The following is a 23,181-nucleotide window of genomic DNA, read 5'->3' as shown; positions in this document are numbered from 1 at the left end:
GGGACAGTGCACCAGGAAATAGTGTTTGGAGAGAGTGGGTCTGTAAAGACTACATTTGATATTTGTGACTATTTGTGATGTACTTATAACGTCTATTTTAATGATATACTTTGATTCATTCATCCATTGACAGCGGATGTCCAAGGCAGCGTCGCAAAGGTCCACACTCTCTTTCGGAAACACAGGGCAAGAGGCAGGGAACACTCTGGAAAGGGACATTTTCATAATTTGACTCAAAATTGGGTTTGTGACATAAAGTTAGTTTAATGTTTATTGCTTTTATTCTGCACACTGCTGCTGCCTCGCACTGGAAGGACACTGGTTCAAATCCCACTCCTGCTGTAGTATCCTTGCGTAATTGTTTATTGTGTATTTTCATTGATTTCATTTCACTGCTCTGAACCTATGACCGGAGACACAAGTTGTGTATGTTACTGTCTTTTGGACAGTATGGAACTGACACGAACCGGTGGCACAAAACGCACGGCCTACAATACGTGTAATTATAAAAACAGACATAAAATGTCAGTGATATTTGTACAACGTACACTGCAGGTGGTGAGCAAAAGTAATACTAAATGAAAAAGTGCTCGGACCCCGGAGCCTGTCAGCGGGCCCACGGGGATGGACCACACAGGGAGGGAAGAAGTGAAGAGGCAGGGAGGAATGTCGGTCACCTCTCCACTGACAGAAAGAGAGAGGGGAGGGGAGGGGAGGGGAGGGGAGGGGAGGGGAGGGGAGGGGTGGGCGCAATCGTGTGCTTGGGGGAGGAGGGCTCTAGTCTAAGAAAGCCAGCACTGCAACAAGTCATGGCTCTGCATGCTGTCAAATGCTTGTCCTGCTGACAGAAACTGCAACGGGGGGGAACATTCAGCAAAACAAAGTTATCAGTCCAATATACGCGAAGACAACTGTGCTACAGATCCATAACGCACATTTTCCTTTAACAAATTTCACATGCCATTCTGCTTGCTAATGTGGAAACGGCATGAGGGGGTCATCTGCGCTACAGGAGTTTCAGTGTTATTCCAGGATCCTGGAAAGTTGTTCCAGTCATTGCCCTGTCAGGTGTGCCATACTGTGACCCCATGCAATTTCCTGTGGGATCAATAAAACATCTGTATCTACATACTTTCCATCTATAGCTATCTATATCTACATACCTACCCATCAACTAATTTACATAATCTACAGAGATACTTATCCATCCATCCATCCATCCATCCACCTACTTATCAACTTATGTACATTCTTAGCTACCTATGTAAATATCCATCTAAGTATCCATTCCTTTATCCATCAGCCCATCTGTTCCTCTGCATATCCAACCATCCATCGATCAATCTATCCTCCTACTTCTCAACTTACCTATGTACTTAGCTACCTATGTACCTGTCTTTTTATCTATCCATCTATGTAACTACTGACCTTATCTACATACTCGGATACCTATGTACCTAACAAGTATCCATTCACCCATCCATCCATTTATCCACCCACCCATCAATTATTCTAGATACCCTACAATCGATCTATCATCCATTGTTTCATTTAGGTATCCATCCACAGGTCCATTCATTGATCTACCTATATACCTAGTTTTCAACTTATCAACATCTGTAACTATTTGTGCATTCAGCCATACATCCATCCATGTATCAAAATGCTATCTTCTGCTGAAACAGTGCTCATTCTTCCGCGCGTACCCACACTGCGAAAAATATCCATCAGCAAGAGGAAGGAGCAGGAAGTTTTCAGTAACATGTTGGTCAGAAACCCGTTTTGCAGACAGTTTTGAACTGGCAGCAACAACAGGAAAGAGAATGGTGAAAAACATAAAAAAACAAAGCTGTACAAACAGACTTTTCACCAAAAATAGGGGTAGTTTGTACGACTGGATAATACATGCGATTTGTGGGCAGAACATGAGGGACGCTGTGCAACAAAGACTGTGGCTCTGGACAGAGGTATGGAAACTTTCATTCTCGAAAAACAGCTGCAAAGCAGGACACATCAGAGGGGAGAAAGCATGTTCAGAAGTGATTGGACAAGATTACTCATGTGATGTAACTTAGAATTTAAGTTGGATTTGGACCTGCTGTCAATTTTACCCAGGACAGTTCACACAAAATGTTAAACTGCTATACTGCTCATTTTATGGTTTCCAGTAATAGGCTGATAAAATTCAATATGGTTTAGCTTGCCTCAAAGATATGCATGTCATTTTTTCAAATATTCATGGACAGGTTCCAACGCTGTGCTCTTCAAATCCATTGACAATTTTAGGGACAGAGTACATAATACAGAAAGAAGCAGGCTGGGCCATATATAAACTTTTTCCTTCTGCTCTTAAAATATATAACCCAATAGCTGCCAAAAAACTGGCAGAACTTCTTTTTCTCACTCAGGAGTTTTATTACATTAAGGCCAAGAACCCATTTGAAGTGGAGACTGTACCAATAATGAATGAATACAAAAAATAAAATGAAATATAATTCTTGCTTGTAAGGAAAAGAATGGAAAATCCTGCCAGCTCTAAAAATTGCAGAAAGCCTTTTACTTTACAAATAATGCTAGCTGGTACATTTCCAAAAGCTTCTCATGTAATCAAAGAACTTCACATATTTATTTTACCCACACATCTTATTTTTTAATTTTTACAACAAGGGTTGCAGTAACTAATGAGCAATTTCCCTGATTGCTGACAAAGACCAGAGGTTCACCCAAAAGTTCTGAAGATCAATGGGAATCACAGAAGGTGAGACTTGAGAAGCCACAGAGACTGACTGGTGTCCCAGACTTTTCCTATGGATCTTACAGCCCAAGTGAGCCTTGGTGATGAGCTGACATGGATCGGCTAAGACCATACATTCCGTAACCAGCATTCGGGCGCCGGTCATCACCAGAGCTTCACACACACTTGCTGAATCCACTTGCCCTGAGCGGGGCCATCGCAAACCGGAGCCTATCCCGGCAACACAGGGCATAAGGGTGGAGGGGAAAGGGGACACACCCAGGGCAGGATGCCAGTCCATCACAAGGCACCCCAAGTGGGACTTGAAGCCCAGACCCACCGGAGAGCAGGACCCGGCCAAGCCCGCTGTGCCACCACAGCCCCCATTACCAGAGCTTCAGTAAGCGTCTAAAGAACGTATACAAGCTGTAGCGTCTGAAATCAGTACAGCAAATGTTACACATCAGGAAGGATCACATTTTTAGCTCACTGTCGCATCATGTTACTGTACCTGACTTTTTTTTATAGTAAAACACAGGAGTCAATACACTGCAAAAAATTTTAAAACATCAAAAGCATGTTTTACATTATCGTTTTTTTCATTCAGGCAAGTTTTTTTTTTTAAAGCAATGCACAAATCAGAGTAAACTGAAGTGCATTTCACAACGGACAGAGAGCTTTAGATTCAGACGTTTGACTGTAAAAGCACAGTTTGTCCAATAGCAATTTTTGCTGGCACACGTTACACGAATGGATGAATATAGAATTGATAGGAAATACAACGGTGATGGTGACAGATGGTGTGATGCAAGTTTGTAAACCAGTTGGGAGCTCGGGAGAGAAGTGACTTTGAAAGAGATGGGTTTGAGACACTTCTTCAATGTTGAAAGGGATTCAGTAGCTCTGAGGGAGAAAGGGACCCAAAACTGCAAACCTACAGGCTTTTGAGTTTGAACCCCTTGCGAGTGGGATCACTAAGTGGCTGGAGGTGGACAAAAATAGTGCTCTTGTTGGGGTGTAAAGCATGATCAGGTTTTCAAAACCAAGCAGTAGAAAAGGTAAAAATCCTCAAAGAGTAAGCCCATTAATTTAATATTAAAATAGAAAAAAGTAGAAGTTTGAAGAGCAAAAGGGAAAAAAAAATTAATCCACAGTACTATAAATTCCAACAAAGTTTTTTCCCCCAGAAAACATTCATCACTAAGTAGGTATGACAACCACTGGAAAAAAACCTTAATAGAAAAACATAGAGAAAAATCTTTAACCTTATGATGATAAATGTAGATAGTATTTTCTTTCATTTAACTGTAAATGTACATGTCAACAAGGACACAGAAAGGAAATCAAGACCAGCACTGAGAGCCTTTTAGATCCATAAGAATGTCCAAAACCAGCGTCATGTACCCAGAAATGACCAGAAATGTTCATTTCAACGGGGGGAAAAAAAAAAAAACTCAAAAGAATCAGAAGACAAACGGCCTGAAGACATCGGCGTGCAACGAGAGCCAAGTCTGTCGCAAAGATATTTGTCCAAACGTGTTCTCATGGTCATTCAGCATGAGAGTGAAGACTATACAGGATCCGTTTGAGCAAACAGAAAGCCGCCCTCGGCGGACACGTCCAGATGAGAACCTGCCAACGGCGCACACATGGAGCAGCTGACAGCCGTGCAGGTGTTCTCTCGGGCATCACGGCCAGCATGGCCTCCCGCTCTACTGCTGACCAGCTGCATCCCAACTCATCACCCCTGTTTCCTCACATTTTTTGTAAAAATTATTATGCATGAGTACAAGGCAACATTACAAGGCAAAGTTACAAAAAAACTGAACAAAACAGTCATTTTCAATTAAAAGAATTATTTAAAACCGAAAGGATCAGAGGGTGCCGAACAAAACAAAGATTTAAGAAATTAAATGTACTTCCCTATTGTGATGAATGTTTTGACATGTCACCATTGGAGGGGAACTCCAGAACGTGTTTTCCTACTTACAAAGGAGAGGCCACACAGCTGGATCATCAAGAGGTCCATTTATACAGCCTGAACGTCAATAAATTCCATGTAAATCTCCTTTAAGTAATAAAACTTTACAAAGTACAGAAAAACACTTGTAAAGTAGGAAGCAAGTAAAAAAGGAAATTTTCGTGCTGTAGCCCTGGCCCTTTGAATAAGGTCATCAAGACACTTTTCCACAGCAGGAACACCTTGGAGTCTGTGTAGACTCTCAACCAGAAGAGTCTGGGGCCTTGGCATGCAGATCAGAAATGAGGAAGGAGCAGAAACACGGAGACTGCCTGTCCACTCTGTGTCCATGCCTAGGCCGTAAAGCTGGAATCATTTTCAATGTAAAAGTATGTAAAAATACATTTTCAGTGATCCCCAAGCTTCCAAATTGATAAAATGGTCCTGGTATCATTGGCATCTACCAATCCAGGCACCACGTGATGAACCCCTATATTTTTGGATTACAGAAGGGGCACACAGATCTGCATTATTATTCCTTCTTACTCTGAAAGTCTGGTATTGAAAAGAAAGTCAACAGCTAATGTTCCTTCACTCTTCCAGTCAGCATCTTAAGTTCTGGTTCTGTAATAAGAATGTCAGTGATTGACTCTGTGGTCATGTCATCCAATTTGAGGCCGTATTTTGTGGACATTCGGGTGAAGCTGTCAGCTGATCGGCCCTTGGTGATGAATAAGATTTGAAACACGTGATGACTCTGCCCAACAGCTGAACCTTCAGGAGGAACAATGCAAATGTTGTCCAGATCACGGAACAGTGGAGAAGCTCTTCTGCTTGCATGGAAGAGCGTGGAAATATGCTGACCCAGTTTACCTGTGTTTTGGAAAGTGCTGGAAAACATAAACAGAGGATTGAACACTTTTGTGGGCCCTCTACAGATCTGTGATGGCTAAGCAGGAGCTGAGTCATCGGACAAAGCTTTTGGTTTACAAATCATTTACACCTCCATCCTCCACTACGGCCATGAACTTTAGGTAATGACTAAAAGAATGAGAATGAGGATACAAGCAGCTGACTGTTGCTCTCCTCACTTTCCATGACAGATTGAGGAGCTTGGTGATCTTGATGAGAGCCTTGGAGTTGAGTTGCTGCTCCAGATTAAAAGGAGTCTGCTGAAGTGGTTCGGGCATGCTGTAAAAATGCATTCCATAGTTGCGTACCATTGGAGTTATGTTAGGCAAGTCCCACTAGGAGGAGACCTTGGGACAGCCCTAGGAGGAGACCTCGGGACAGCCCTAGGAGATACTGGACTAATAACATCTCTCAGTTAACCTGGAAATCCCTGGGGATCCCCCAAGAGGTGCTAGAGACTGTGGCTGTGGAAAGGAAGATCTGACCCCGCTGCTCAGCCTGCTGTAACCACCACCCTCACCACAACGAGCGGAAGGAAACTGAACTGAAAAATTCCCTCTGCTTCATAACAGTCCTGGGGGGATTCTGGAGGATTCTGCCCAGGCCCTTCTTGCACATCCATTTAATCATTTTGGATGTAACACCGAGATGCCACGTATGCAGCTGCAGACAGGAATCCTTGCACTGTTTACCACACCTTTGCCTAAGTACACAGTATGTTAAAGCAGGTGATGGGGTTGGCAAATATGGTCCATGATAAAATCAATCCCAATTCCACATGTCCAAGGAGACATGCCAGCAAATACAATATTTACACTACTTCACACAATGCAAGCCAAGTTTATATCAAATGGCACGGAGAGAAGTGTCAGATAAAATGCAGTTAAAGATCTGGAGACAAGTTTTCCTGACCCCTGACGCTGATGCACAGCCAGCCAACCTTAGTTTCCCATATGCAGCACTTATCCTTTACAGCACAAAACCTATAAAATGACACTATGCTGTGGTGGTGCCAACTGGCTATTTTTCATAAAATTCAGGTCTAACATAAGCTTCTGAACTGTAGAGTCTATGGTACAAATTATATATTTTAACATACTGCCTACAGAAGTAGAACACCAGCATCATATGTGGGAATGCTCAGAAAACAAGCTCTAACTGGCCATGGACCACTGTCAGAATCTGAAGAAAAAATGTGAGAAACCCCTCCTCCTAGAAAATAAAACCATAAATAAATTACTGCACTCAGTTTCAATGATAATTACCTTCACAGAGAATTACGCTGTAGATATTAATACCACAGTTATGTTTTATTTGTTTTTTTTAGTTACACTGTGTTACTTTCAAAACAAATCTGTGCTTCATAGACCCCCTGAAGCCTACCTGTGGAACCCCAGGTTAAGAACCCTTGCTTTAACTACTCATCATAAGAACGTCATGGATACATGAACATGACTGGCTTTTTTAAACATACTTTAACATCATCAATCAACAGAGGTCTACAGAAAGGTTTTACGTTTACATATTTAGCTGATGCTTTTCTCCAAAGCAACTTACAATGTTAAGGTTACAATTATTTACCCATTTATACAGCTGGGTAACTTTACTAGAGCAATTCAGGGTAAGTACCTCGCTCAAGGGTATTACAGCTGGAGGTGAGGCTCAAACCTGCAACCTCTGGGTCTAAAGGCAGCCGCTCCAACCACTACGCTACCAGCTGTAACGTTAAACGAATCAGAATATCATGCAAGAGATTTAGGAGGAAAATAGAGTAGTTACATTTTGCACACAATCCTACTGAATGCAAGTAATTGAAAGCAAGTAAGATTTAAGTGAAAGATTGACAGGAGAGATAATGACGATGCAGAACTGAGAATATCTGTACTGTTTCATGTAGCATTTGAATTTTAAAAAAAATTTTGCTAGTAAACACAAAATGAAAAAGTGTTTTTGCAGTAAGTTATTGCTCCGGAAGCACAGAGCTTACCATTTATGCTACAAGTGTCTTAAGGAAACAGACAAAAATAGTTGTGTAGAGTTGGATATCTATATTCTATCACGGCATCCAAGCCTGGCAAAAGGATTTGTTTAGCGAGGTTTTCACAGAATCAGAAGTTTCCAAAAAAGTGACTAGAAATCCCTAGCAATCCCTGCCGTTCTGGTGATTGGTAATTACCGATGATCTGAGTACAGTAAAGGTTTTCCAACGTTCTTGCTTCCTGAAATCAATCCAAAGATAAGAGGCCTGTTGTTAATTAGCCATGGAATGAAGTCAAGTGCGTGCAGATCCTGTCTTTACAGACACAGTTCCAGACATTAGCTAGAGGGGAAGAGACCTGCTGTCATCCAGAAGCCATAATTGCAGCGATTTCCCCACATGAGCATGGGCAACTGGCCAGACTACCTCAAGTTCATTTGGGATGAACTAACGCAGAGCCAGGGCAGCCAAAAAACCCTCCAGGAAGCAGACAACAATCTGTAGATGGAAATCAACAACACTATTTCCCAATGGCTCTATAACAGCTGGACTAAATACAAATAAGTAATACACGGATTAGTCCAAGGTGCTAACATAATGGTCAGATTCACACCCTGTCACTGCAGAAGCTACTGCCCTTAGGTTTGAGGATTCCTCGATAAATAAGATAGCATGTCCTGTGTACGTGATAAAACTGTATTGCAGAGGGCCCAGAAACAAGATCCTGGTTCATATGTTTATATGTGATGAAATATTAGCTGAGATAAGATGTGAACATGCACAGTAAAAGAATGGCACTTTAACCTCACTCATGGAGCATCATGGGGGTAGTTTATCAGGTATACCAGCTCATTAACACAAAACAAGCTGCTCCTCCAAAGACTAGCTCATGTGGCTGCAGCTCGGGATTGAGAGGGGCCAGTTATGGTAGACAGGGTTGAGGGGTTCAAATACTGCTGGACAGGGAATTAAAAAAGGCAAGGTGATTTTCAACGTAGTGCTACTATTGGCATTGGACATGGCGGTTGCAGCATCTCGTAAACAGATTTTCACATACAACTGTAGCACGCAGTTCCCTGTGTCTAAAGATTAGAGAAAATGATTTAATAAACAAAAAAACCCACAAAGCAGCACTTCTATGAGTGAAAACACCATGTTGATGGAAGGTCATAAGAGAATCAGACCTGTTAAAACTAAAGGAAGCCCACAAATGGAAAAAATAACTGCTTAGTACAACAGCAGTGTGTATAAAGGCATCTCGGAAAGCACAAATTCTCACACCATGAAGTAGATGTGCTAAGGCAGCAGAAGGCCATGCTGGGTTGGTCTCCTGTGACTCCTAAGAAGAAGATGTAGTTCCAGAGAGATTCTGATGACTGAAGAGTGGAAATCTTCGCCTAGCCTAGTAATCCCAATTTCTGTTGTGACCTGCTGATGACAAGGTCAAAAACTGGCAAAATAACAATGAAGCCAGGGATCCATTCTTCCTGGTGGCAATGGTAAGGACTGGTGGTGTGGGTGTAATGCTGTGGGGAGTGTTATTTTTGGTTATTCCCCCAGTACATACTCCCAACAGGATAATGTACTATTTCACAAAGTACAGACAATCTCAGCATGGTTCCTCAAACAGTACTTTTACTTTACTCAAGCGGCCTACACAATTCTCACCTCTTAAGCCAACAGAGCATCTTTGCGATGATGTGAAACATGATGTCAGCAGAAGGAATGCGCTGCCAAAAAAAATTGAAAGAATCCATGTAAAGCTGTTAGACCAGTGTGGACAACAAACTCTATGGAATGTGTGTTGTACCTTGAACCTGAATTCAGGCCAGGTTGGAGGCAAAAGATGGTTCCAACTGTTTACTACATGGTGTACTTAATAAACTGGCCCTGTGTGTAAAATTAAATAAATCAACAAAGAGAACACAATAATATAATTTGATACAACATTTTAGTATAAATTTCTAAGATGAATGCACTGTCATATTCAACAGCACAAGGTTAAAACAAAGCCAGCCTGACATCCTGATATCCATTAAAGGTTAAAGTATTATCTGAACTGGAAGGTATTTGCATATTAGACATACTCTGTGAGAAAGCGCCTTTTGCCATCTAATTCTTCCACATAAGCACATAAATCTATAGCTATGAAGACTGATTTATTTCTGAACAGTACAAAATGCATCTGGGTCATGATTTAAGTTCACGACAATACACAATACTTGAAGCAGTGAACGAAGCTGCTCAGTTATTTCAGCTCGAGTCTGTTTTCCAAACTAAAACGGCTGAACTGCTTTTATTGATTTCATTTCCCAGGGACAGTTCCAAGCTCATCCAACAACATTTTCCCAACTCCAGGCTACGACATTTTACCATCTGGACTGGAATAACAGGGAAGCACAGGTTTGGCGGGAGTAAAATCAAACTGAAGACTAAGCAAGCGCATGGCTGGAATAACTGACCAGAGGCCCGCTCACAAGATCTTCCGATACCAATTTCTTTGTGGATCTCTCGAATTTCATTATTTATTAACAGCAGCTTTTTACTAGTATTTTTACTATTATTATAATTACTACTGACTTAAAACTTTACCCAGTTATACAGCTGGAAATTTTACCAGAGAGATGTATTGATTTTATTGATCACAAATTAAATGACACGAGGCCTATACAACAAGCGGTCACAAAAGAGACTGGAATAACGTAAAAAGTGAGAAGATTCATTACCTAGCTGTTGCATACTTTTGTCGGAATATACTTAAGATACTGCACACAACGATGCATTTTCACCTTTGCACGAGAAATGTTCCTCCCAAAAATTCCAAGGCAATTACCACACACAAAAGACCTTAAGCAAAGATGAATGGAAAAAAGCTGGCAGTTGAGGGGAAGAAAAAAAAACTGAATGGCAGTTATGATGTCCGTCAGCTTTCTTTGAACTTTGTTGGAAACAGTCTGTATACCTGCGTCGGGAAGAAGGTGTGAACGTCTAGCACAAATTCGGGTGTCCGGCGTTACACCGGTAAGGCCATTAGACCGTGTGCGTTGCTCACATCTTCCTTCCTGGGCTCCAGAAGGCCGATTCCACCTATGCCTGTACCAGTTCAAAAGCATAACTGAAATAGTTTCCCAAAGAGTCGGCGGTGGGGGTGTGAGGGGGGTGTGGGGGGGGGGTGCCCCACACACCCCGTGCACCCTTGGAGCGCGGTCACAGAGGAGGTCTATACCGGTCCAGTGGTGTCTCTGCATGTCCAGGGAGAGGACACAGCACTGCAGAGAGCAGGGAGACACAGAAAGACCCCTTTCATAGCACCTGTGGTCAAGAGCCTTTAAAGCTTCTCAGTTTCCTCTACTTATTTGTTGAAAACCCCATTCCCTAAAGAATTCAATTAAAATAGTCATGATCGTACCTGAAAACGCAAGATAGCGTCGCAGCAACATCATTTCTGCTATAAACATTTCCAGATGTGTTTTCTTAGGCTTTTTAGTAAAATATGATTTTGATTTGCGCAGGTTGCAAACATGGACTTACTAAGCATTGAAATTGTCAGGTAATACAGTGAAAAACCACTTCTGGTGCCCAAAAATGTCTCTTCAGTCGAACTCTGACAGATCAAAACTATCACAGACTGTCAGGAATGTGGGGATACAGTCTTAAAAATAATTTCCTTAACGCCATCATATTAAGATGCAATATTGAGCCAAGATAAAATTTTCAATTGTTTCTCGCCTTGGTGGTAATTATTATTATTCCAGTATTGTATAACTTCATGTCCTAATTTAGGGCTGGAATAATAACTTAAAAAACCATGCATCCATTATCCACGGATGCAGGGTTGTGGTGGTCTGGACCCTATCCCAGAAGGATAGAGCGCTGGCCAGGATTCACTTTGGACAAGACACAAGTCCATCACAGAGGAATCAAACACACATTCATGCACTCTCTCTCTCTCACACACACATACACACACACACACACGAAGGAAAATTTAGGGATATGAAGTATTTCTGAATGTTACAATTTTAATATTTAATATACTTTTGCTGAGATGTACGTCGCTTTGGACAAAAGCGTGTGCTAAAGGAATAAATGTAAATGTAATATTTTAATATTCATGAAATATGAATTTCTAAGCTCTAATTTAATGCCACGGCAAAAGCAAGAAAACAAGAATGTTATTTTTGCAGCTGATGCATTTGCAACAAAGACAGTAGTTATATCTGTAGTCAAAGGCTGCAGGTTTGCACCGCACAGAAATGGATTTTGTACAACGGACAATGTCCTTAATCTGAAGAGTTTCAAAGCATATCCAGCTGTATAAATAAGTTAAAGTGCGCAGTTGTAAACTGAGTAAATTTAATTTGATAAAACCATAAGCTAAGCATAAATAATATAATTGGACTGTAATATTGTACCACTCTTTTTCTCAGCACAAATTAAAGGTTACATTTACACCATGGAACTGAATAACTCTAAATGGATCAAGCTCAATGAGAAGCATGGGAACACCTTAAACAGCAATATTACATGCACAGATCTGGCAACGTTACCCCGAAATTACTACACACCTGCAGGCAAGAGCGTCAACGGCTAGGAAAATAAAACAGCTGTGAAAGGAAGTTCCCATTTGCTTGATTTCAGCCTGTAAAATAGAGCCGCTAAAAGACCGAAGAGAATCAAAGCTAAAAGCATGAAGAATAACAGTCCACAAAATGAGGCAAAATCCTCCTCCACCATTACTACAGCGCTGCTATAACCTTATTCTGTTATTTTAAAGAGACTGCAGACAGCAGCACATTACAAAGGTACAGCTGAAGGACAATTTATTTTAAAAAAGGAGAGTTTGGCTCAGAGGGGGTGCGGTGGCGCAGCGGGTTTGGCCGGGTCCGCTCTCTGGTGGTCCGGGGTTCGAGTCCCGCCTGGGGTGCCCTGTGACGGACTGGCATCCCGTCCTGGGTGTCCTCCCCTCCCCCTCCAGCCTTGCGCCCTGTGTTGTCGAGTTAGGCTCCGGATCGTCGGGACAAGCCTCTGTGTGTGTGTGTGAGTTTGGATCAAGGTAAACACACCTGTCTGTCAGTTTTACTAATATAACCCGCAAACACTCAGCACTAGGACACCACTGTTTATCGGTACTATATACAGTACTTTCTGTTGCGCAAGCACTGATTTTACCAAAAATCAAGTACCAGTTTAGAGTCACGGTGTGAATGGCAGCCTTCGCCAAAAACACATATCATACAGGAAGTGCTGAGGTGAACTCATGAGACAACACAAGGGTTCTTCAACTCGCAAACTCAACCAGAAGTCCTTCAGTAACTTCATTTGTTTGTTGACTTTTACCACAAACCCACTATGAGTAAAAGTTTAGCTGTACAGATGTCTAGTTAATTCACTGATAAGGCGACAACAATTAACAATCCAACAATCATTAAAATTTGTTTTATTTATTTGATTTATTTATGGGTTAGTTTCTGCAAAACTCTCAGATAAAGTATTTTTTTGTATGACAAAGTACATACTCCTCAGAAACTCCTATTTAAAGTCTGTTGTTGACCGATTCATCCTATAGGTAATCTATAAACAACATTCCTCATCTTGTCACTGATCACCGACACTCACGAACACCAGACATGAGCTGTAAATGCCATGGAAGGGAGTTGAATGAAGGAGCTCTCACAATCCTATACTATTTTACTATGGGCTGGATAAGGTAACACAGACCACTTTCACTCCACGGCAGACCGAAATTTTAGAAAACGGATAAGTGAACAAAAATGTTGTTAAAAATAATAATCTGAACAGTGGTTGCATCATCGAAATTTCCTAACTCGAATGTTGATAACAGGAGGAGCCGGTGGAATTGGTGAGGACAATGATCTGAAGATGTCTGTTTAAAACGAACAAAGCTGATGTCTCAGTTAAGCAAGTAACTCCTTTATTCAGTAATCACTCCAGAAATGCATCTGTGTCAAGTCAATGGACTCCAAAAGAACACAAATCCAGGTTGAATCTGGAATTCCAGCCCACATAAAACCCTGTGTAAAAATAAATTTAGAAAATATGTATCCCAGGCAATATGCATAAAATATCCAAAGAAGCCACAAAATGTTCAGATTTTCTCTGGTTAGGAATTTCCCAACATCACTTATTTCCTTAACATGTTTTTTTAAAAGAAAAAGCTGTCAGTCAAAAAGCCTGAACTGAACTCTGCATAATAACTATGATTATTATCATTAGTGTAAGGTTCTTTTCCATAACCAAGTAATAAATCATTGTCTGTATTGATAAAGACCACGAGGGTATGTCAGAACGGCAAGTCTATACAGTCATTTCTCTGCCTTTTTCCAAAATCAATATGTCCTCAGCTTTGATTATAAAACTGTCAGAAGATATCAGCAGCTACTACAAGCCAATGGAAAAGTCTAGAAAAATGGCCATGTAGCAGCTCAATGAGTAACAGATAGCTTCCGGTGCAGAAGAGGTCATCCATTTATAACTGCAATTTGGAGCTGTCTGCACTCACTTATTGCGCTTGCCTTTCTACAGCAAGACAAATTATGTCATTGCAGGGGGTGTAAGTGCACTGCAGCTCCTTGTTTCAATGTTTTATTGCCCATGGCATTAACTCATACTGTACCTTGAGGTGGCCAGTAAGGCACTGGTCCCTGTTCCTACTAAACGCCATATGGTAATAAGTGCAGCGGAGTGAGCTCATCGTTCAGGAAACGGGTTCAAGTCGAAGGTCCAAAAACGGCGGAATTGTCCTCGACCACCTGCAGACTCACCTTGAATTCCTCCACAATTATGGTTAATGATTCATGTCCTGCTTTCCTCATGTCCTCGAGGGCCTTGTTGTGCTTCTCCTGAAAGCAATAAAGATGGTATAATGAGCAAAGGATAGGAAAAAAGTGGGGGCAAAGGCAAGCGTGTGGTATACACACAACTAAAAAGTCAAGACAAAGGTACCTCACGTTAGAAACAGAAGACAGCAAGTCAATTCATAAGTCGTTTCGTTGTCAATTCAAAAGTCACGATAAATAGAAGCTTCATACAAATGTCCGTTCTGCTGGTTAAGTTCAGCAAAAATTTCAAACATAGCTATACATTTAAAAAAAAAAAAAAAAAAAAAAAACACTCTCAAAACTTTTTTTTTTTTTTTTAACTCAGATATATTAAAGTATGGCAGAACTGATTAAAATTACGTTACTTCCAGAAACTCCTATTCATTGCCGACTGTAGATCGACTCATCCCATAAGCACGTGCAGCATGTGGAATTTTCTCGCCACTTTCTGTTTGCTTTATAATTTCTACTGAAGTCTGCATGGAAACAGCCCAGACCTTCTTACGAGCACGATTACGATAACCAGCCGTCAGCTGTAAACACTGAGGAAACAAGTTTAGTTATGGGTGTCCCACCCTGCTCTTCTCTTTGGGTTCCTTTTACCGCCTCCTATTTGCTGAACTGGTAAGCACAGCATTCTAACTGATGCTGAAAGTAGACAAGAGATGAAATGAGAACTTTAAAAATTTTATTTTACTTTAAAACATTAATACACTAAAAATTAATTTAGAAAAATGCTTGTACCTTATAACTTGACCCTTCTCAACTTAAACACCCAGTGTACTCCAAAGCTCATCAATATTCTTAATCTAAAGGACTCCAGTAAAAATTCCCAGGTGAATAGGTAGGTAAAGCATCTAAGTCTCTTTGGAGAAAAGCTTCGGACAAATAAACAGACTGAAATAAAAGTACAGTAAAAATGAGAATGAAGCACAGGTCCTGAGCAGTCTATCCTCGGGTTCGGACCACCCGCACAAGGCGGAGACTCACGTTTCCGATCCCAGCAGCGTGGCCCCGGCACCAACTCCTTCAGCTATTAACAACAAGCAGCTCCATGTGCCGCGGTGCTCACAGAAAACAACAAACACACGTCTACAGTATCTACGTACAACATACACTCACTAGCCATTTTATTAGGTGCACCTTGCCAGTACCAGGTTGGACCCCGTTTCGCCTTCAGAACTGCCATGAGCATAGATTCAACAAGATGCTGGAAACATTCCTCAGAGAGTTCGGTCCATACTGACATGCAGTTGCTGCAAATTTGTCGGCTGCACATCCGTGATGCGAATCTCCCGTTCTACCACATCCCAAAGGTGATCTATTGGATTGAGATCTGGTGACTGTGGAGGCCATTTGAGTATAGTGAACTTGTTGTCATGTTCAAGAAACCAGTTTGAGATGATTTGAGCTTTGTGACATGGCACGTTATCCTACTGGAAGTAGCCATCAGAAGATGGGTACACTGTGGTCATAAAGGGATGGACATGGTAGCAACAATACTCAGGTAGGCTGTGGCGTTCAAACGATGTTCAATTGGTACTAAGGGGCCCAAAGTATGCCAAGAAAATGTCCCCCACTCCATTACACCACCACCACCAGCCTGAACCACTGATACAAGGCAGGATGGATACATGCTTTCATGTTGTTTACGCCAAATTCTGTCCCTACCATCTGAATGTTGCAGCAGAAATCGAGACTCAACAGACCAAGCAACGTTTTTCCAATCTTCTATTGTCCAATTTTGATGAGCCCGTGCAAATTTTAGCCTCAGTTTCCTGTTCTTAGCTGACAGGAGTGAGGAGTGGCACCCGGTGTGGTCTTCTGCTGCTGTAGTCCGTCTGCTTCAAGGTTTGATGTGTTGTGCGTTCATAGATGCTCTTCTGTATACCTTGATTGTAACGAGTGGTTATTTGAGCTACTGTTGCCTTTCTATCAACTCAAACCAGTCTGGCCATTCTCCTCTGACCTCTGGCATCAACAAGGCATTTTCGCCCACAGAACTGCCGCTCACTGAATATTTTCTCTTTTTCTGACCGTTCTCCGTAAACCCTAGAGATGGTTGTGCGTGAAAATCCCAGTAGATCAGCAGTTTCTGAACTACTCAGACCAGGTCGTCTGGCACCAACAACCATGTCACGTTCAAAGTCACTTAAATCACCTTTCTTCCCGATTCTGATGCTCAGTTTGAACTTCAGCAGATCGTCTTGACCATGTCTACATGCCTAAATGCACTGAGATGCTGCCATGTGATTGGCTGATTAGATGGTTGCGTTAATGAGCAGTTGAACCGGTGTACCTAATAAAGTGGCCGATGAGTGTACGTAAGATGGCAGTGAGGAGTGCAGTGGTTAGGGCTGTCATCCTGAAATCAGAAGGATCCCAGTTTGAATCCCACCTCCTGCTGTAGCAGCCTTGATCAGAGTACTGTACTTACCCTGAATTGATACAGTAAATATCGCATTTTATGAATTCATAAATAAGTAGCTTGCTTACACATTGCAAGTCACTTTGGAAAAATAAATCAACTAAATAAGTACTTAGGACACACACACACACATACACACACACACACATTGTCTGAACCGCTTGTCCCATATGGGGTTGCGGGGAGCCGGAGCCTAACCCGCCAACAAAGGGCGTAAGGCTGGGGGGGGAGGGGACACCCAGGACGGGACGCCAATACTTCGGACAATGAAATGAAATACACAAGATTTACATCCCATGAGAAGGAACCAGGAGGAGATGCTCCCATTTTTCCAGCATCGTTGAAGAAAACAGGTCATTCCAGGAATCACACTGCAGACCAGAACTGATAACAAGACTAACATTTGTTAGCCGGTACTCACAGAACAGTCACTTTGCAGAATTCTTTAGGTCTTAAGTAAATAGAATCATAAATAAAAGACACAAGCGACAACACCTGACTCTGCACTAGCTTCTGAGTAATCCGCTCACCCTACAAAGACCCTCTTCAGCTCCCGTACCGTTGCGGAATCTCGTTTGGGACAACCGCCCTTCCTCGCGTTACCACACACACTCTCGCTCTGTTCACGATTCCCGTTTTTTGACTCCTCGCTTCGTTTTCCGACCACGTCCGTGGATCCTCGTTCCTGTCCTGTTCGCCGATCGACCGACCCTTCGCCTGTCCCTGGTTCTGAGAACTCGCCTCTTCCCTCAACTTCAGACGAACAACGCCGCACTTGGGTTCAGCCGTCCCGGCTCCCTGCGTTCCGCGTGACAGTGTGGAGTTTATGTGCGCTCTCTATGTCTGCGTGGGTTTCTTTGCGCAGTTCACATGGACTGGTGAAGCTGAACTGCCCTTACTGTCTGGCAACCCTGTGATGGACTGGTGTCCTGTCCAGGGTGTGACCCTTTCAGCCTTGTGCCCAAAGCTTCCAGGATAGGCTCCCGTTCACAGTGACCCTGCTTAGGGCAAGCAGATATAAAAATTGGATGAATGGATAAAAGAAGGGCTTTAAAACCGCATTCTGGAATGAATGTGTGGGTACACTGCAATACCCCATCCAAAGTGTACCCTGCCTCATACCCATGGTTTCCAGGTGAAGCTCCAGACCACTGTGACACTGACAAGCACTTACAAATAATGATAGATGGATGTCTTCAGATCTGCATGAGATGCTTTGAAGTATCCCGCTCATACCGACTGTTGTTACGTTTACTTCCACTGCCACTTCTCAATTATGAAGAAAAAAGTAATGTCTCTCACTTCAGTTTTCATTTTGATCTTCTCATCATGTGGGACCCTGGACTGGAGTTCTGTACAAAATGACCCCCTCTGCGAGCACGGAAACCATATGGCTTGCATTAAAGAGCTCCCTGTGTGCCCAGCAAGCCAGAGCCTGTCATCAAACTGCACCGGGATGAAAAACCGAGCCGCTGAAAGGGCCGCGTGGATGAGTATTGCGACCGGGGGTGACAGGCACCCAGGAAGCGCATGGTGGAGGATACCCGCCAGGATACGTGTTCTTTACTCCGCTCATAAAAACACACAGCGACACATCCCTGCAGCCACCTGAAGGTTGGGGTAGAAGCCTCAAACAGGACGGCAGACTTTGAAATCCCATCTCTTCTCCTTCATGGGTCTTTTTATTCTTTTTATGTTCTAGCAGGGGAATATTTATGACTCAGGGTGAACTTTCCAATTTCCATGAGGGGGTGGTCTTGGCCACCTCTAGCGCCTCTGAACGCCTTCTGGTCTGAAGCTCTGACTTGGTGCCTGGACAGGACAGCAGGTCCAGAGTCTGCTACTCCGCGTCCCAGCAGGAGGGGCTGCTGTCTTCCGGAGAACCGTGGTCACCCTTGTGAACCACGGCTAGGCAGCTCGCTGACATGAACTATATTTTAATGCCGTGTCTCTAAAGTCAACGTAAGGTTCATTAAAACAGCAAGTGGCGTAGTGTTAAGAGCTGCCACATTCCCCTTGAAGGACTTGGGCTTGAATTCCACCTCCTGCTTTAGCACCCTTGATCAAGGTACTTACCCTGTACTGATACAGTAAAAATTACCCTGATGTACAAATCGGTGTAAGTAGCTTAACGCTCTCACGTTTCAGAAGTGTCAGATCAATGAATTAATATAAAAGCAAAAGCATGTATTATGTGGTCACTGGATCATTAATGAACCAACAGCATCACTGAAGAACAGCTATAAAAATTCGTTAAAATTTTGCCGTTAGAGGAAAATAACTCCAACATATACAACAAAACATTGCAATATGGTTACGACCTGTCTGTACTTCTTTCTCGATTCAGCAACAAATGTTTTCTGTCATTTTTGGCCACTTCTTCAAAATTCACGATTCCGAGCGTGACGGTGCTGCCGAGCAAAAACTGCACACCGCGCTGCCGACGTACGTTTATCATATATACGAATAATCTGGCGCAAACATTCGCGAGGCCACGACTGCGTCAAGCGTTGCGGAACACTGTTATCGTACACGTGTTTTACATTGTGTGCGTATCTCCGGCGCCGATGCGCGGAGCGCCCGACCAGAGGCTTTCCTAAACCACAAGGCCAAACACAGTTAGCTCAAAGTCGGGCCACAGAAGCCCACAGTTCGGCTCTCCCCTGACCGACACGCAGCATTCTTGTTTAGAAAACAGCGCCGCGTTCCAAAAAACACAGCCAGCTTCACCGCTGAAATAAATTTCAATTTCCTTAGCCACTTTCTTCATTTAGCAGTTAGTAATGAATTAACGATCAAAGGAGCCCCTTTCTGCCCGGCACTCTCGGCCCGGCTACGCTCGCATCCACGCGATCCATCGTCAAATACGCGTTTGCGGTCTGACGTTCCCAGCCATAAAACCGAGGAGGACCTGGCTTCTTTTCAGGGACGGTCTTAATTTAGCCATCTGTGGAATAACTGAGGAAGCCTCGTGGTAAACATATTTACCTGGACGGTGTTTTTGCGAAAAGCGGCGGTTACAGCCAGCCGCTCCATCTCTGGATAAGGGCGTAATAAGAAAGTTACCGCAAATTAAAGCCGCCCTTTGTGCGCGAAATAGTACCGGTGACTTCTGAAGCGTGTCGCCGATCTGATTCGGCTGTACGGGGCCCCAGGAGGTTCCACGCGCACTTGTCAATAGACCGGGGGGGTAGCGGATGGGCCACGGCACTACGGTAGGGCCATAGGACTAACCCCTCCGGAGAAAAACAGGTAGTTTACAAATGAACAAACGAAATGTATTGGGCTTTGAGATCAAAAAGGTGCCTGGAATAAAAATGATCCAAAAAAGTATTTACATCTGCATTTACATTTATTCATTTAGCAGACGCTTTTGTCCAAAGCGATGTACGTCTCAGCAAAAGTACAATGTACGCATTACATTAAGAGAAAGAGACATAGCTGCAGACATGTGACTCAAGTAAACCTAGTTTGTTCCCTACTACTTGCTGCACCGAGGTTCATCGTTCAAGTAGGTGCATAAAAGACAGGACGGACAAATCCTGATACCCTCCCACCAATTATTTTTTTTTTAATATTATAAGAGACACAAAAAATCAAATACAGTGCCGGAGTAGTGGCTGAATAAAGGAAAAAAGATTTTCGGCAGGCGAATAAAACACAACTATATATGGAAATACATGGAATAAAGAAAAAAATCTCAGAAACGACGTTGCAAATGTTTGAGCTATTAATTTTTGAAGGTACTGTCTTTTATTTTAATTTAGTTTTCTTCACTCGTCTATTTTTCAAAAATTTCTCTTCGTTGTTGAGGGACTGTCATCCGCGTGTCTGCACACGGCCATTAAATGGAAGAAAAGAGCCACCAAGAAGAGTAGCAACGAGGAGCCAGATCGGATCATCGCTCTACCGCAATGTTTACATCTCACGTTCGGCGTCCCTCGGTGTCAGCGAGCAGGAACGAGACGGTTCGCATCAACAACTGGCAGCGAGTGGGAATTTGAGGAGACGATGCATTTTAATTTTCAGTTATTTTAAAACGCTTTAATTTTAATGCATCTTAAAGTGTATTCATGGCCACTGTTATTGTACAGAACATAAAGCAAAGTGTCTAAATGCTGCACGTTTCAATTAATAAGTAACACATTAAATTCCCACAATGGACTGGCGTCCTGCCTCACACCACATGCTGTCCATTACTGATTGTGTTTGTAAATATTGGACCACACGTGTATGTCTCACAGACAACGATTCAGTCAAACCTGCAGCATTTTACCTTACATGTCCTTGATAAACACCGTAAAACCTGTTTCCGGTGAAAAGCATTATCCCTGCTGATGGAAGGCAAACCCACTTTTCTCCTGCATGAATATACAAGGTAGAAATAACACAACAAAGTCTAAGGAAAGTATATACACACACACACACACACACACACATCATCTGAAACCGCTTGTCCCATACGGGGTCACGGCGAGCCGGAGCCTAACCCGGCAACGCAGGGGGTAAGGCCGGAGGGGGAGGGGACACACCCAGGACGGGACACCAGGCCGTCGCAAGGCACTCCAAGCGGGATTCGACCCCCAGACCCACCGGAGGGCAGGACTCGGTCAAACCCACTGCACTACCGTGCCACCCTAAGGAAAGTATAATAAATACTAGACAAACATCGCAACTGTATGCAGTCTGAGCATATCTAGGTAATATGAGCACAGAAGTGGAAATAGTAGAGGTACTAAACATAATTAGGTGTAGCTGGTGATATTTTAATAATTATATTATTTGAGGATATATACGGTATATACTATGTTACAAGAGCAAAGTTTTCACTGTAATCTCTTCGTTTATGGCTGGTTGCCAACGCTGGAACCTCACTGTCCAATTAAGAGCGCTAGAGATTCTAACAGATTATAAGGGCTACATGTTATATGATTCTTAGAGTAAATCTAACAAATGAATGAATGAATAAACAAACAAAGGTCGGTGAGGTCCGTTCTGAAAGCTGCCAATCAAAGTCACCGTCAGCTACGGACTCAGAAATGACCGCGACCTCCCAGGGTGGTTCAGTTTGTGTTCGTCTCGCCCACCCTCTGCTCTGCACCCTAACAGGTTCCACATTCCTCCGGCCATCCGCCCGAGAGCTTAGCTGGGGGCGCCCTTACAGCGGCCCCTGAACCGCGGCCTCTTCCATCAAGCCTCTCCCATGATGCCAAGAGCCTGCTGCGCTGCGGAGTCGGTCTTGGCGCAGAGACGTAACCAAAACCTGCCCTTCAAGTTGAAGACTAACAGAAACGCTGAAACGTGAACTGCCAGGTCTCTCCCAGCAGAGAAGGTTCAATAGCACCATTGATTCCCAGCAACGGCATAACAACAGCAACTGTCAGGAACCTTCCGGAACATTTGTCCTGCTCCTTCGAGACGCTTTACTGCGTGCGAGGCTGTTGCTGTTGTTGTTGTAACAATAACAATAATACTAATACTACTACTAATAATAGTAATGACAATGTTGGTGTTGTTATTATTATTATTATTATAATATTCTGAGTCAGTTGAATCAAATGAAAAGCGAATGAACCATAATTTCAGATGACCCTCAAAGAGTTGTGTGTGCAGCTGGAGGCAAGCCCAGCCAGGCTGAAAACACAGCTCCAGAGAAGGCAGAACAGCCACACACGTAGACAGGACACTTCCCGGCGACCCCCTCTTTCCAGGCTGCGGACCGCCGCGAGACCTTGGCGCGGCGCTGCGAGACGTCCGAGCGCTGCCATGTCAAACACGGGCCATCTCCTCCGAGAGCACGCGCGCACTCGGCCTCGCGTGATGTCTGGCCTCGGCGGACTCGGGTGCCGTACCGGAGGAGGGATCAGACGGGAAGCGGACGCACGGGCCCGACGTGCCGTGCGCCGGGCGCCAGGTCGCTGTCCTCCGCTGACACCGAGCCGCGTAGGCAGACCACACAGAGGCCGCGGTCAAACTGATATTGCAGCCATTTCCTCCTGGCGGCACTTCGAAGAGCGCCTGCGCTTTAGGCGCCTGCCAAGCTGCGTGCGCTCTGTGCCGTTGGAATGCAACAGAAGGCCCTTCCCCAGAAGGCCGGCCACATCTCCAAACACACACACGCAGACACACGCACACAACCAGGATCACAATGTCACCCAAGACATGCCTCGTGGGTGTTTTTAGCTACAAGCCAAGTCCTTCAACTTGGCAGAATTTTAATTGCACAGGGATATTTTGCACATACTTTGGATACATCAGCATTAAAACTGCTTATTTTTTGGTTCGTCATCTGCATCTCCTAGCGGTTTACTAGTCTAATCCCACAGC

The 23,181-nt window shown here is 43.4% G+C and overlaps 1 protein-coding gene across 1 annotated transcript in view; it reads right to left on the bottom strand.

Annotated features, from left to right (window-relative positions):
* LOC108942572 (coiled-coil domain-containing protein 91-like) overlaps positions 1–23,181 on the bottom strand; it is a gene marked incomplete at its 5' end in the record, with an annotated part of 63,073 nt that overhangs the window by 34,785 nt on the left and 5,107 nt on the right. The window contains one exon of the mRNA XM_018765993.2: positions 14,370–14,447. Within this exon, the coding sequence (XP_018621509.2) occupies positions 14,370–14,447 (78 nt within the window). The remainder of the gene's footprint in view (positions 1–14,369; positions 14,448–23,181) is intronic.

Source organism: Scleropages formosus, chromosome 5 (assembly GCF_900964775.1).
Source record: "Scleropages formosus chromosome 5, fSclFor1.1, whole genome shotgun sequence".
Taxonomy (NCBI): domain Eukaryota; kingdom Metazoa; phylum Chordata; class Actinopteri; order Osteoglossiformes; family Osteoglossidae; genus Scleropages; species Scleropages formosus.
Note: the sequence above shows the minus strand (reverse complement) of the source record. Positions and strands in the feature narration are given on the sequence as shown.